The following is a 15,948-nucleotide window of genomic DNA, read 5'->3' as shown; positions in this document are numbered from 1 at the left end:
ACGGGACAATGCATTCTGCGGAAAATCCTGAAGGACAACGTCCGACAATCAATTTGCACCCTCAAACTCAAGCGTTCTTGAATTGTGCAGCAGGACAATGATGCAAAACACACCAGCGGTGGAACTAATCGGGAGAGGATGGCACGATTGTTTTTTAATACAATCGAAGGCTGCTTTAAATCCATCTCCTCTCATCTTCCCCTGTGCTTTGGGACCCCTCTTATTCATTTTTTTTCTCGTTGACGGGCATCTCAGATGTTCACAAACATCCATATATGTTCATATTTTATATATATATATATATATATATATATATATATATATATACACAGTATATATATAAGAGAGAGAGATGTATGTATGAAACATTTCTCTACTGTGTGAAGCAAAACTGCTCAATTTTCAATGATAAGAAATTCTGGCAAGCAACAAATGGCCGTGAGAAGGTGCGAAAATTACTCAGTATGTTACAGTATTATAAAAAGGAATAACAGACTATTTGGTGTATGCATGTGTCTTGTGTGTAGTAATCCACTGTCGCAAGCAGAAACTAGAAAATGTGATCACAGGGACCTCTGCTGGTCCCTGCATCACTTTACATAGTAAAGAGAGCAAGTTTAACCTACAGGTCAACTAAATGTGGTTAACAACAGTTTACATGATGACAGGAGGTGTGACTCGTACAGTAATGTCTGTACGGTATGTGTGTACGTGTGTGTGTGTGATAAGTTATACAAAACGGCAACACAGCTTGACCACATGTGACTTTTTTTATTATTGTATTTAAAAAGAAGATACTGCCCCACTACACAACTATCATCAGAGAAGACTACAAGTTAGTAAAAATTATTTCATATACCTGTATATATATATATATATATATATATACAGTATATGCATGTCTTCTTACAAACGTCACAAGCAATGCACCGGTCTAAATAAAAATACACAGTCGTACAATAGCAGTTATAGCACATTATGGGTGTAAACAGGGACCTCGTGACATTTTTTAAAAATAATTTTTAACAGCTGACACAAAGGTCAAAGCTGCCTATCATACATTGAACGATGTGTGTGTATGTGTGTGTGTGTGTATAGGCAACTTTAAATGTGTTTTTATTCACAATTTCGATTTTGCATGCAAAAATCACAATTCCAAGATTCTTAGGGGTCCATCATGTTGCTCTATGAAGAAAAATAAATAATAGTTCACATGCTTCCAGAAAATACACAAGAAAAAAAATGGTTGCTTGATGATGATGCTTCATTTATCGTAATACTTGCTGGTGAATGACATATTTTAGCTTCTGAAATAGCATCCGTGATGGAACATTGCTATTTTCTGACAGTGTTAAATTAAATGTGTAAGCCGTCGAGACAGTGAAGTCCCGAAAACAGCACGGTATGTACAATATAAGACATGACATTGGCGCTACAGTGTATGTACACTTTTCTCCCAGACTTTTGGCAAAAGTATCTTTTAGTGTTTTCTCCTCTGGTCAAACTCAATCAAGTATTTGTCTTGCCCCCACAAACGAGGTTAAGGATACTTGTTTTCATTGATGGCACCCGTTTCTTTTATTGTCCCGCCTCCCAACAATACTTTGTGCTGATGGGGCAAGATCTTTATCACCCGCACGCCTGTTTGTACAGCGCAAAAAGAGAGAGGATTTGGTCTGAGGTGGCTCTATAGTTTGCTCTCTAATAGGGCAAAATAAGCCCCGCTCTTTTTCAAAATCGCATCACATTCTACGGAAAAAGGTTGCACAAATCTAGACCAGATATAAACAGCACCACATTGAAAAAGACATTCAGGCAAGTGGTCTTTCTAAAGTTTTTTTTTTCTCTCCTCACTACTTGAGATGCTTGCACTTGAAAGGATTCCTGTGGAAAGAGATGCATCGTCGAGGTGTTTAAAAAAAAAAAAGGTTTCGCACTGCGTGTGAACTCTGCATGTGCAAAAAGGTGCTCTCCCTCGACTCCGAAAATGTAACTTTTACCGGTGACAAAGAGCTGCGCATGTTGTATAAAAGTGTAAAAGTAGGCACTTGTCGCATTATGGCACTGGTTGAATGGGAAATGAACTCCAGCAAAGTTACTGATCGGCAGACACACAAATAAACTAAAACTCTCTCCAGGTTGTAAAAATGTCTACTCTTGATTAAAACCTTGGATAAAAAAAAAAGATGGTACTTAAAAATGGAACATATAGGTTCTTTTTGTAAAGTAAAAACATGTCCCTCCTGCAAGTTTTGAAGACCAGGAGCACACTTTTTGTTTCATATTTGACACAATCATTAATTTCCCGATTTGTATTTTTTAAATTCTGTTTAGTTTACCTCCGCCGATGTATTGAATGGCTACTTATTTTCTTTTATAGAGGATGAGAAGGGTGGGGCATGCACTCATTAACCCAGGTGTAGATTTCTTTTCTCCCATCATTATTTCATATCATTTAAAAAATAAGACCATTTTCTATAGTTTCCCAGTGACAAATCATAATGGCAAAATTCAGGTCGGCAATGCTAATGCCAAGATGAATGTCTGTGGTTCGATTTATTGACTTTGAGTTGCCCCTTCAGAAGTGTGTCTATGTGTGTGTGCTCTCCCAGGCGTGGTTATGGAGTGCAGTGGTACATGCGTGTGCCCGCCGTAGCGTGTTCATACGGTGAGGTCGTCCGACCTGGCCTTACTGCTAGCTTGGCTCAGGCGGCTCAGAGGTCTGCTGTCCTCTATCGTATCCGCCGCCTTCCTCCCTGCCTGGGCCGGCGCGCTCCCTCCCTCCCGGGGGACCGCCCCCTCCGCCTCTGCCTCGGTACCCTGCCATTCTCCACCTTCCACCCCGACCGGAGGCGCCTCCTTGGTTGCATCCGGCTGCTGCAATGTCCCCTCTCCAGTCTCGGTGGTCTGGGCGTAGGAGGGAAGAGTCTCGTCGTACGCTTTGGGGATGTCCCCGATGGGCAGCTCCTCCTCGGCCTTCTCCTCCAGCCCATGGAAGGGTGGGGCCCCACTGCCCGCCTCCATGCCCACTTCCGCCAGCGGGTAGAGGTGGGTTATGGGTGGAGCTTTCTCCTCATCCAGCCGCCGGTAACCTTTGGCCCTCTGCAAGGAGGACACTGCCAAAGGGGGCAGGCTTTTTCCCGGCGGCAGGGTGGCCGAGCCTTCGCCCTGCGCCGGGGCGGGCGCCGGCTTGCGAAAAACAAAGCGGATCTTCTTGAGGCCCAGGTGGCTGATCTCTACGAAGTTGAGGAAGAGTGAGACGCAAGCCACGGCCAACATGAAAATGATGAAGACCGTTTTCTCTGTGGGGCGAGACACAAAGCAGTCTACGGTGTTAGGGCAGGGCCAACGGCTGCATTTGTACAGCGGCAGTATGCGGAAGCCGTACAGGAAGTACTGGCCCACCACGAAGCCCACCTCAAAGAGTGTCTTAAAAATGATATGGCAGATGTAGGTCCTTAGCAAGGTGCCCTCCAGTCGGAACTTCTTGCTTCCTTTTGTGCTGGTCTCCTTCGTGGTGCGGACACTCCCCTGGTCAGGTGCCAGCGGGAGTCGTTCCTCGCTCAGCTCCTGTTGCCGACTAAGTTCCGCCTCCTCGCGCTCCTTGCGCTTCTCCTCCATGTGCACATGGTGCACGGCGTGGCCCACGTAGACCAGGGACGGCGTGGACACGAAGATGATCTGCAGAACCCACAGACGGATGTGAGAGATGGGGAAGGCCTCGTCGTAGCACACGTTCTCACAGCCGGGCTGCTGCGTATTGCACACGTAGTCGGACTGCTCGTCGCCCCACACGAACTCCGCCGCCGTGCCCAAGATGAGGATGCGGAAGATGAAGAGAACCGTGAGCCACACCCTGCCAATCACCGTAGAGTGCTCATTGACTTCCTCTAAAATATTTCCCAGAAAGCTCCAGTCACCCATGATCGGTCCGTAGCACTGCAGAATGAAGGGTGGGGTAGGGAGAGAAATGGAGGGTGCAGACGGGCAGGGAGGGTTGGTTTAGGCAGGCCGGACAAGTGGGGTGGGGAAAGGGTGAGGGTATTTGGGGGGCACACACGGAGTGTCAAGCGTAAGAAAATGTCGAAATGCTTGACAGAAAAACACAAAAATATCGTGCTATCCAATGGTACCGCGGATGACTTCATGAACTGAACTTTTGTGCATTGGGAATAGAAAACTTAGCTTGCGAGGTTCAATTTCACATGAGCTTAGTTCTTTGTATAGTAAAAATATTATATAAATTTGTATAAAAAAAAAAGAAAAATAAGTGAGTCAATTCAACCATACAATCATCCAACTTGGTTAGTTATCTCGTAGTGAAACCATTCACGGTTCAAACTTTGACGAGGACGGGCAACGTGATACTTCTTATCGCCTCAGCAGTCAAACAACTCCAAACCACAATAACCTGACTAAAAGTTAACACGTAACAAAAAAAAAAGAAAATGACTTGGTACGCTTTAAGGAAACCGATCTTCCATACGCTCAGATATACGTAAAATGTAATGAAATGGGCCACTTGCCACAGCTGCGGCTCCCTCGAAGTTGAGTCCTGTCCCGTTCTCTTGGCACCCGGTGGGGAAAAGTGAACCTTTTTCTGCCCTCTTTCCCACCTAAAGCCCTGTCCTTGTCGCCCCACTGAGCAGATGTGAATGAATCGGCTCTGATGGTTGGTTTTGAGTTTGCTGCGAAGTTTAAGCTTGGAGCCAGACGGCCTTTATTTGCCGGGGCGACGTGTGGTGACGCAGAGAGACAATAGGATCAACAGAGCCCAATCGGGGATGTATGGGGTGCAGGCCTCAGGCTGCCATGGCAGCATGGATGCTGGACCACTGGCCCACCGGGTCCAACGCAGCACAGTGGTCCGGGACCAATTTCCTAAAACATTCTGCATGGTGTTCCTGAGCTTGTGGCTGCCAAATGTTAGGGAAGGGACTTTTGAAGGAGAGTGGGTGTCCTCGGGAACTAACAAAAGGAGCACCGTGGGCTTCTATGATGAATATGAGTGGAAGTCTAAACACACAAGCTTTCAACAAAATGTACACTGGGTAACATGGGGGGGGTGGGGGTATTAAGGGCATGTTTTAAAACTTAATTGGTCTACAAACAAACTCTGTTTTAGAGGTTTTCGTAAAAGGAGGAGAATTTCTAAAACATTTTCTGGAAATAGAAAGGGGTGGGGTTCAGTGGGAGGGAATGTCCAAACTTTTCCCATTTTTTAAAAATCACCATAAGGTCGCCCATTTCATTTCAAGCGATAAAAAAAAACATACAGATTAGATTGTTTGTTTGTTTTTCAGCCATCATTGGATAGTCAAGACCAAGTCAACTGCATGATTTGTAGATGAGACCATGTCAACACCAAGACTCCACAGCGATGATGCGATGCCAAGACCAAGACTTAGTCTACATGAGACAGAGTAGATGAGACCATATCAAGACCAAGACAAACACAATAAGAAACTGAGTAAAGACCTACACTCTAAGAAGAAGAGGGAAGGTCGACACGAGGATATGGCCCATGTCTATATTAAGACGGAGATAATAGAAGGCTGAATCAAGATAAAGACTCTCGGGAGAAAAGGGCACACTATGACAAAGACCAAGTCCATACAAGACTCAGACAAGACCAAGACTGAGTACTTGACGGATCAGACTCTATGGCGATGAAAAGTTGTCAAGACCAGGACCAAGGCAGTACATGACCAAACCTTTTTACCGACCAAGAGGCAATTTCAGTTCTTATGAGGGTCAAACTAAATTTACAAAAAAAAATGCAACAAGCAACAAACAAAAAAATTCTGTGTTAAGATCTTTACAACAGTTCCTTTGAGGATTTTTATTTTTATTTACATTTGTACAGCAGACAGGAATAAAAACTCTGGCGGGCCATATCTCGCCCACGCCCCGTAGGTTCCCCACCCTCGCTTCACTTGATGTAGGTTGATTAACATCATTGACTAAATGACTGAATTTGTTCTCAAGGATGGGAGGGGACTGGAACGTTAGCCATTGTGGAAGATCACTGTGACCCAATGAAAAAGATAAATGAGCGTCAGGCAGAAGCACATCCAGGAGAGTTTCACAAGAGAATAACAACAGCACTGAGATATTTATATTGCAACATTGCGTGAGTTTTCACACTCTGGGGTCTGCTAGAACTCCTGTGTGTGTGTGTGTGTGTGTGTGTGTATATCATCATATTAGCTGGAATGTGAGGAATGTCCACCATTGCTGTCACGTTTCAGTTTGGCCGCTTGGTCAGATGGTTAGTTTGTTTATGATGCCTGAATGCATGTGCACATCACTAGTTGTCACCGCTGACATGTTTGATTTGCAGCCAAGTTACATAAACTTGATTTTAGAAATGTTTGAAAAAGAGGACACTATGTGGAACTTGGACTTTATAATTGTTTACATCGAAAAAAAAAATTTCTGGAGCATCTGCTCACCCATCAAGCATGAAATAAACAACCAAAAACTTTTTTTCACCTTTCTTAAATTTGCCAGTGGTGTCGTGCATGACGGGGTTTTGGTGGCAGGGAGTTCCAGGGCTGGGGAGCCAAGCAGCTGAGTGCTCTGCTCTCTTAAGATGGATGGAGGGGTAGAATCTGAGGGTGTGTGCTGGAGATGCAACGTGGAGAAGGTCAGACAGATATGGAAGGGGTGAATTGTGGATGGCTTTCAAGGTATAAAGGAGGAGTTTAATCATAATAATAATAATAATAGATTTTATTTATAAGCGCCTTTCAAGACACCCAAGGACACTTTACAATAACAAATAACACAAAACAATACGGGTTGAGCAGCGGCAGCCAAAACGCGCTAGCGTTCACTCAACCCGAAAGTCAGAAAGAAACAAGGGAGGGAGAGGGGGAGAAAGTTTACTATATATTCGTAGTTAAACCGGGATCCATTGTGGGGGGGGGGGGGGGGTTACACAAAGAAGAGTTCTGGACCTATTGAAGCTTGTGAAGGGACTTATAAGGGAGATCACAGAGTAAAGAGTTGCAATAATCAAAAGAGAAAGTGACGAGACGATAGTAAAAGTTGGAGGCAGAACGGGTGGTGAGGGAGGTGTGATTGATGTTGCGTAAGTGAACAGAAACTGACTGGTTTATGTTACGGACATTAAAAGGAATGATCGTATGGTGTCGAGGATGAGACACAGACTTTTGACCTGAGGGGAGGGGAAAACTAAGTGTCGACCTTTTGAGATGGATGATGAATTTGATTCCATGAAGTTTGAGATGACCAGGGGTTAATAATTTCTAATCAGCAGGAGGTGAGAGAGGAGACTGGGAGTGAGATGTTGGGTTTCCAGGAAATATAGACTGAGGTGCCCTCCCAGAATACATGAAAGAGATTTACGAAAATTAGATTACAATGCTTAGAATCTTAGACTAGAGTACATTTTTGGAAAATGAGGCTGATGGGGAGGATGTACATAATGAAGACTAAGGGCCCCAGGATGGAGCCCTGGGGCACACCCGAAGTGACTGGTGAGATCACAAGTAACTGAACCCATGTTTTCCATCTCGTCATTGCAATACGACAGCCGATTTCGTCTTATTATATTGCAATCTCAGTGTCATTGTCAACAAGGAGCATTTATTCATGGTTAAGGTTGATTATACATTTTAAAAGTATACTTTAAATTTTAAGTACAGGTGATCTTTGTCAAATGTGTTCGTGTCGAGCAGTTAGCAAAAAAAAAAAAAGAAGAAAAAGCAAAAGTAAACCATAAAAACGGATGTGTGTGATCAGCTCCCTCATCTCTCTCTGCCGGCACGTGGTGTATGACTCCTCTGACAGAGCACTCTGACCATCTCGCTAAGTTCCGCCCTGTTACCTCTCAGCCAATAGCATTTGGCTGCCCTTGGGCTATCGCAGGCTTGATGATCTAAGTACACCTCCTGATGTCTGCGGTTCATTGTGTTCCACAAGTCTGGATTCGGCTGCTCCGGTTGCCGTGTCGTGAAAGAGGCCCATTTGATAGTTATGAAAAAGACATTTGCATGAAGCAAATAATGGAGCTTGTAAATTGATCCCAAATTGTTTAAACGATGGAAAGTGTCAATATGAGGTCCAACTCAATGAACCGTACAGTGTTTAAAAAAAAATGTGAAAATTAATAAAAGAGTCCATACATATTCTGTTGCTCTATTGTCATGTAAACATTTACTGTACATTAAGGTTATGATGGTTAAAAGGAGACAAACGAAATAACTCAAATTGAAAACATATTAGTTTTGAACTACAGTAAAGATCTAGCTCACAACCTCCCTCTCTTCCGGCCCACGGGCATGCCTGTGTCGTGTTGGAGGACGGCGGCCATGTTTGGAGCTCTGGTTTATCCATCGGGTTTCCCTTTAAAGAGCCGCGTGTTGGTATAGAGGACGTTTGGATGCTAAGCCCGACAGTGGGCGCGTGAATGGAACTAGGATTTTACACAAAGACATGATGTCATGATGCAGGGCGCGGACGCTATTGAGCGCGTGCAGTGAGGCGCGAGGCCAGATTAGACCTCCGAGGCAGGGCACTTACTGGCCACTGACCAGAATGCTAACACGCTAACAAACATATCGTGGGGCGATCTGCCTGCAGATCCGCACTGTCGACCGCTTCCTGCTCACAGTGGCCTTTGTAAGACAGGAAGTGACGAACTCGTGCGATGACCTTATTAGGTGATAAGGCATATCGTAGCTTTGATTGGTTGCAGTCTGGGGTGTTTTGACATTTAAAAAAACCAAGGCTACTCTGTTTTACGGTGTGATGTGTGGCTTTTTTTGTGCCTTTTTTTTTTCTTCCAACACAGATGAAAAAATATAATTTGAATATCAGATCCTTTAACCTGCTCATCTTTATGTGGCTACTTGTTGCTCAGCAGAGATCATTGGGCTCATTCAGAACAAAACGTATCCTCACACAACTGGTGGTTTGCCCGTAATCTATTCGAAGAATGACTGAAATTAATTCAGCAATTACAGTCCAGTTTGTTTTACTATGTCAAGATATAAGAGCCTTGCAGGAGAGTGGTCCTGGCCAGCAAAGCAGGCTTAAACACAGCCAGAAGGGTTGGTCTACATTTACAATCTAAATTTGAATATTTGCTTCCATTAAATTGTCCTCTTTTGTTCTCTACATTCCATTTCCTTCATTTCGTAGTGTTTCTCAACTAGGACCAAGGTACCGAATGCATGACCTGCCACTGACTAATAAAAATCCAGGCGTATTAATGTCCTATTGGCAAATGGCAACGTCAATTTGGCTTTTTTATTCGAGCCCGTAGCAAAAAAATTAAGCTCAGTAAAGGTTTGAAGAGATCATCAATTCTGGCATCAATTTCTACCCACTTGGTGACGTGACGTCCCCTACGCGCGCCACGCACGCACGCACAGAAATGAGGCATTCAGAGTGAGATTTAGCAGATGCTATCAGCCGTGACCTGAGGGCAGCGCTGAGCCCCCCGTGACACAGCGCAACATTGAGACCTCGGCGCTCAGGTTTGTGCTTCAAGACAAACAAATATGAGCTTGTTTGTTGAGCTTGAAAAGTGAATTGTGAGCGTGTGCGTGTCTTTGCGTCAGCCGTGCACAAAAACCCTCTGTCTCCCCTCTTTGTGCCGTTTTGGCTTTCTTTTTTCATACCACTCATCTGTTTGGAGCCACTTGTTTTTGTGTTTTCGGCCAGTGACGCAACGAGACGGCCATGTGATCGCCGTCACACGGACTTTCTCACCTGCCTCGCCGGCCCCAACATTCCTCTGTGCTGACCCCTCACTTCCTGCGTATCGTGGCTTGTTCTTTCCTGTCATAGTGTGCAACCCTTAGGGGAAGAGAAAAAAAAAACCACAACAGAATTTTGATTATTGCTGCGTAAATACTGACAACACCATTGACACAGGTTAAGCAGTGTGTAAAAAATAATGGGGCATGTACAATAGTAACTCTTAAAGTGAGAGGAAGAAACTGTTTTTGAGCTGTGTGCTTCTTCCGCCTGCAGTAACCCTTGTTTAGCGCGGGGCATGGTTGCGAAGCGTCTTACCTCAGTAAGTCTTGCGCACATGTTCATTGTGTTTGTGTTGAACTGTTCTCTAAGTGTTCGGTCAACAGCTGAAAAGTGCATCGGTGACTGTGGCTCTCCTTTGCCACATGTGAGGGCATTACAGTGGTATACAGTAAAACCTCCTAAAAAAACGATTACTCCTCCCTATCATGGGTTTGAGGTTCCACGCCGCATTCCCCCCCCCCCCCCCCATCCGCTTATGACTCCATTTTGTTCTGCCGTCTGTTTTTTGGGGGTGAAATGCCACTGTCGGCTACAAGTTGGGGGCCCGCTATTTGGTTTCACAGTACGTCAATTTGAGAGAAGAGTGAAAAAAGAAAGTTGGAATGGTAAATCCTCTTCAATCCTGCATTTTACACCTCCCTACAAAAAGCGATAGCTGTAGGTTCATTTTATCATGTACGCCCACGGGACATGATTATTAAAGTATATTAGGTATACGATGAGAAGTTTGTTAGTTTGAAAAAAGGGACTTGTTTATTGTAAACACCAATCGAGTACTGGGTTGTATTGGGTTGCTAACATCTGCTGAATGTAACTAAAAGTAACTTGTCATCTCAGGGTGTTACTTTAAAAGTCAAGTAATCGGTAAAGTAACTCGTTTACTTTTTCAAGATGAGTGTGGCAACACCGATTGTAACCATCGCGCCGGAGTGGGTTCGACTGTAACTTGGACATCAATAGAGGGGAAGAAAAGCCACCAGTGTGTGCTTAGTGCTCTTATAATAGGCGGTGCACTCAAGATGGCAGATGCAATTGATCACAGATGTTAGGTAATCAGTTCAGTTTAGTTACTGCCGAAACAATCAACTAATTGTGCTCCATGGTGGAGCCTGCGGCAAATACTGTCCCGCCTTGCTTCTTTATCTTACCATAAAGTTGGCAATATGTTGGTAAAAATTTTCATTTAAAAAAATAAAATAAAATCACATGAGCACAAAGCATCTTTCCCAAAACGTATCTGTTTTGGTCAACATTTCATTTCATAACAGTGTGTGAGGGGAAATGAAACATACGTATCCAACCCTGGATATGACATAACAATTGACAGTATTGCATGACATGGATGCAAAGTGAAATTGAAAATTTGTACGAGCCTTGCACACGACTCTGAGCAGTAATATTAGCTACACGCAACATGTGAAAAATTGGTTTGGTGGAACAGCCAGGACATCTCGTAAGTTTTCTCTCACCAAATGGGTGTCACCTTAGCAACAAAACAGTTTATTTGTTCTTTTTTTTTTTTTCTAAAACCATTTTACATGTGTAAGATGGTTTTAGAGTTTCTAGTTAAAAGTCCAATTTTCCCTTACTCACAAGGCCGTATTGAAATTCGTCTTATTTGGTAAAAGACATTAGGTCAAAAACCAAGCACAATTTATGACAGGAACAGGTCTACAAAACACGCACACACACACACACGCACATACACACACACACACACACAAATACATAATCCTGTTGAGAAGTGATCATATAAATTAAAAGTTTAGTTTCTCAGTAAATATTTGTCACCGGCTATTGTGCTTGGAGATTTCCATCCAGATTGATGGTAGGTAAGATTACAAAAGTGAGCTGTGTGTTTCAACGGTGAGAAGTTTTGCACTGTTTGGACTGACTACCTACATTTGTACTTAAGGTTTCCCCTTCCATGTCCTGTTACTGCACCAGCCTGCGCCAGTCTCCTGCCCGTGAGGGTGCGCCTGCCTCAGTTAATTGTCTACCACTCGTGCTTCGCTGACTTTGGTGTCATTGTACAGTACCGAACGGCATAAAATGGGATATAAAAGCAAGAGTGAACAATTGTTCCATTTAGTTGCCTACGATGTATTTTAATAAAAAGGCTTTTATATTTTTCAATGAATCAATACGTTCAAAAGTCAGTTGAAATTACTTGACTGCATGACTGGTGCCTGCAAATTTTCGAACACGGAGCTTTAGGGCACACATGATTGTGTCCCACTGAGGGAAACACACTCCTATTCATCACTGTTGCTAAGTCCGCTGGCTAAAAGTTGTATAATATTTCCATAGACTGTTTTCTTCTCATTTTGATATGTGTTTGGTAAAGAAATTACACACCACAGTGTCAGAGAGGGTTTTTTTCACCTCTGATAACTTTTGGTTTGGGTTTTTTTTTGGTTTGGTTTGTTTATTGACTGAGCCCCAATCGGAACTAAAATTGGCCGATTGTCACTTTTCAAGAAAGTCAATTTGAGGAGATTCTGCAACGCTGTCACAAAAATATTTTTTTGTTTTTTCCAGGCCACCAACAGGTACCTTTTTGAGCCAGAAAGGCAGGAATTCTTCCACACCACCACCTCCGTGTCCAAAATCTTTAAGTCCAGGAATTAACTTTTCAAAATTCCATCTCAACAAGCACGTCAGCTCAATCTAAAATTGGCCAAATCGTTATCTTTTTTTCAGGCCGAGGGGGCTGAGAAACCTTGTACCACAAGACAACTGTTGTCTGACCTTTTCATAGACGAGACGAGATGAGGCGTTCTTGTAGTAGTGTGGCCGCGAGCTGCATTTCACTGCTCACAGCTCGGTGCGCAGTCAAGCAGCCCATTCAATGTGAGTGTGAGGCTCGCATGCACAAAGTAGGCGTCAGTCACCTGGAAGACGCGCACGAATGACCTGGTCGTGTTGGGCTTCCCTAAAGCGGCCGGTTTAAAAGTGGCACGGGGTACAGGAGTAGTAGGTGGTGATTGTATGAACGGTACTCACTGAAGAACTTCCATTCATCTTAAATTGTATTTACAAAAACGGTGTGGAGCTAGCTGGCTAGCTCGCCGCACAGCTGAAGTAAATGTTTCGCCTTGAGTCACAAATCCCCCACGGCCATATTATCAATGTAATTGGCTAAACTTGTAACCTGGAATAAAAAAACATTTTGGAGTCGGTGTCACTACCACGAGGCTGAGAAGAAGTGTGTGTGTGTGTTGTGTGTGTGTGTGCGTGCGTGCGTGCTTTCCACGTGCGTTGTGGTGCTAGCTTCGCGCAAAGGTTGCCTTTATTGTCTTAATTTATCCGACTTTTTCCATTTTACTCCCGATAACACAGACACTGGGTCATGTGGATAGGTTACGAAATAGGTTATGGATCATGTGGTTTTTGTTTGGTTTTTTTGCTCAACGCTTTATTTTCATTTATATAAAAGTTTCAAGTTTGTGTTTTGTTTTTATGAATGAAGGGACATTTTGTTTTGAACAGTATTTTTGCATATGGCCTGACCGACTACAATAGGTGGCCCTTTGACGGAGCCCTATGGATTTGTATTTGTGTACCCCTGCTCTATCCAACATCACAGGCTTCATTCTGACTCCAAAAATATCTAAAATGACACTTTGCTGAAAGGTTGATTAACAGTTATTAAAAAAAAATCTAGAATATTTTCAAGCCAGGAGGAGCAGGAAATCTTCAAATGGTCCCAAAAAAAAAGCCTTTTCTGTCCAAGATGGCCACAGAATCTCCCACACGTATGCCAGGCCCCCCAGCAGACGCCAAGAGCAACGTGGAAATGCCAAATGGGTTTTGCTTTCAAGCCGTTACATAAGGGCCTGCCGAAAACCCGTCTGATTTTTGGTCCTGCCGCAGGGGCATCATAAAATAAACAAAAAAGCCACAGAAAAGTGATCAACCTTTTTGACCTAAAGTCTCATGAGCTTTGCTGGCATCCAATGTGACGCGATGCGTGACGAAACATTGATCATTAAGGCATATTTTCGAGATGTTTTTGGTTGAACTGCGTCAACTTTGAGGGTTGAGCAAAAACAGAAAAACCTCACAATATGCCTATGGGCGACTGACACATCCATATAAACAACCATGAGAAGAAGATGGCATATGAAAGTCTGAGGCAGTCAAACAACAGTACAAGTTAACTGCTTCGCAAGGGTCGCGGGCGTGCTGAAGCCGATCCCAGCTCTCTTCGGGCTACGAAACGTTATTTTAGCGGCACCTCACTTTCACGGTGAGAGGAAGGCTTTGAGAAAGCGAGTGAAAATTGTCCTTCTGGAAGGCACATGGGAGAAGTGGAAGGACAACTTCCTCTCTGAGTGGGTCGGCACAATGCCGAAGGGCTGGGTGGAGGTCGGAGCAAGGAGAGAGGATGTCGGTGTTGTGTGAGATTGGATGTTGAACGGGATTATGTAGAGTGCAACCTCCACCCCACCCGCCTCCCCTTCCAAACTAACACTGCTATCCAATCTTGGCCTTAAGCACCAATTGATGATCATATGATGCCTGAACGGAAAAAAAACTAGCCAGTGTTGATTTCACTCTCCACATTTGCAGTCTGGATGTAGAGGGAGTCTCAGAGTTCATCCTTTTTTTTTTTTTTTTTTTTAATAGAGTTCATCCTCACTCGGGGTATTGAGATTATATCACGACAATGTTTGCGACAAGACATCGGGAGGGTATGACTAACCCTGTGTCACACAACACTCTAAACCCGGCTCATGTTCCATAGTAGTGGGTAAACAATTCAACGCTTGGTCAATTCTGTTTCACAATGATAGGATAAGAAGCAACATCAAAGGAACGAAATGTGACGTCACTCTGAACGTTTGACCGCCACAAGATGTCGAGATATAGCGGACAACCACTATGATGGGTCCCTCTGTTTTCCAACATCTACCACCGCTTACAATAATCCCCTTTATCAAGGGCAAAATGGGCACAGGTGCAAATTGGGTGGAAGAAAATATAAAAAAATGTTCATCATTGCCTACATTATTAGTTTAAAACATAAATATCCCAGATTATGATCCCAATACACTTTAATAGCATTATAGCATTTGCCACCTATCTGACAACATTATTCATAAAGTGGCTTAGAGATGATTTCATATTTAAAAAATGCACCCAAATCGCACATGACATCAGAAGCTTGTGAGATTTTTGGACAAGTACGTGTAAAAGGAAATAAGGTTACTGATAAATGCACCGTCGTGCAGACCTCTGCACTGAGTACAGTGCATGTGCCAGCCGAGGTAGGAAGTGCAGTTGGCAGCGGTTAAGAAAGATTACAGAAGAGGGTAACACCCTGTATGTTTTGTGTCAGGGCCCGTTTTTTGCAAGGTTCCACGCCGCCGGGTCCCTTCGGTCAGCTGGCGGTCTGACACAATGTTATCAAGACATGGCGCAGTCAGAACGGACGATGGCGACCACCGCCGCTACCGCGAGCCCGCGCTCACTTCATACTCACGGAGAGCAGCAAGCGTGTTAAGATGAATGCCGTTTCCTCCAATGGACAATGGCCTGCACGGACGGGAAGTTATAAAACATTTACGTCGCTACCTTTTATTACACCGGGAATATGCAGAACGCGAGCACACTCATTCATGTTTTTATGCATCAGCTTCATAATATTGACGGCGTTATGATCGGTGCTCTTGTGAGCAGTGGAAACTGGTTGACTTGAACAGGTCTATTCAGAGAGAGTGACCAGTGTACCTGTGACTGGCTGGCAACCGGTTCAGGGTGCACCCCCACCTCTCGCCCAAAGTCAGCTCGGATAGGCTCCAAACACACTGGTGACACGAGTGAGGAGAAGCTGAGAATGGATGGATGCATGAACACAAGAAAAATGCAAAATACGTCTCCTGCAATGTTACTTTGTCCGTCTCTGGCCGACTGCGAGCCCAGAACAATGCGGGCCTTTCATTTGTTGTTTTGTTTTTCGGGATGTATGGCGAACACGTGAAAACATGGCTCTCAATACACATAAGAGTGGAGAGACAAAGTCAATCAGTTCACAAACACAAACATGTCGCTTGTCTTGGGTGAGGGCTTCTTACAGATATCCTTCTTCCTGCGTTTGTTAGTCCGTTCGTTCTCCGCGGGTGCTCGCAGGGATGCTGGAAGTACACG

General features: G+C 44.1%; 1 protein-coding gene across 1 annotated transcript; it reads right to left on the bottom strand.

Annotated features, from left to right (window-relative positions):
- Positions 1 to 806: 806 nt before the first annotated feature.
- Positions 807 to 4,320, bottom strand: LOC147198152 (gap junction alpha-8 protein-like). The gene has a single exon (XM_086124476.1). It carries the CDS (start codon positions 3,922 to 3,924, stop codon positions 2,662 to 2,664), a length of 1,263 nt encoding a protein of 420 aa, XP_085980602.1. The 5' UTR covers positions 3,925 to 4,320; the 3' UTR covers positions 807 to 2,661.
- Positions 4,321 to 15,948: the final 11,628 nt, after the last annotated feature.

The sequence above is a fragment of the Hippocampus guttulatus genome, chromosome 11 (genome assembly GCF_054856545.1).
Source record: "Hippocampus guttulatus isolate MCC_2025c chromosome 11, RoL_Hgut_1.0, whole genome shotgun sequence".
Lineage (NCBI taxonomy): Eukaryota > Metazoa > Chordata > Actinopteri > Syngnathiformes > Syngnathidae > Hippocampus > Hippocampus guttulatus.
This window is presented reverse-complemented; position numbering and strand designations above follow the sequence as displayed.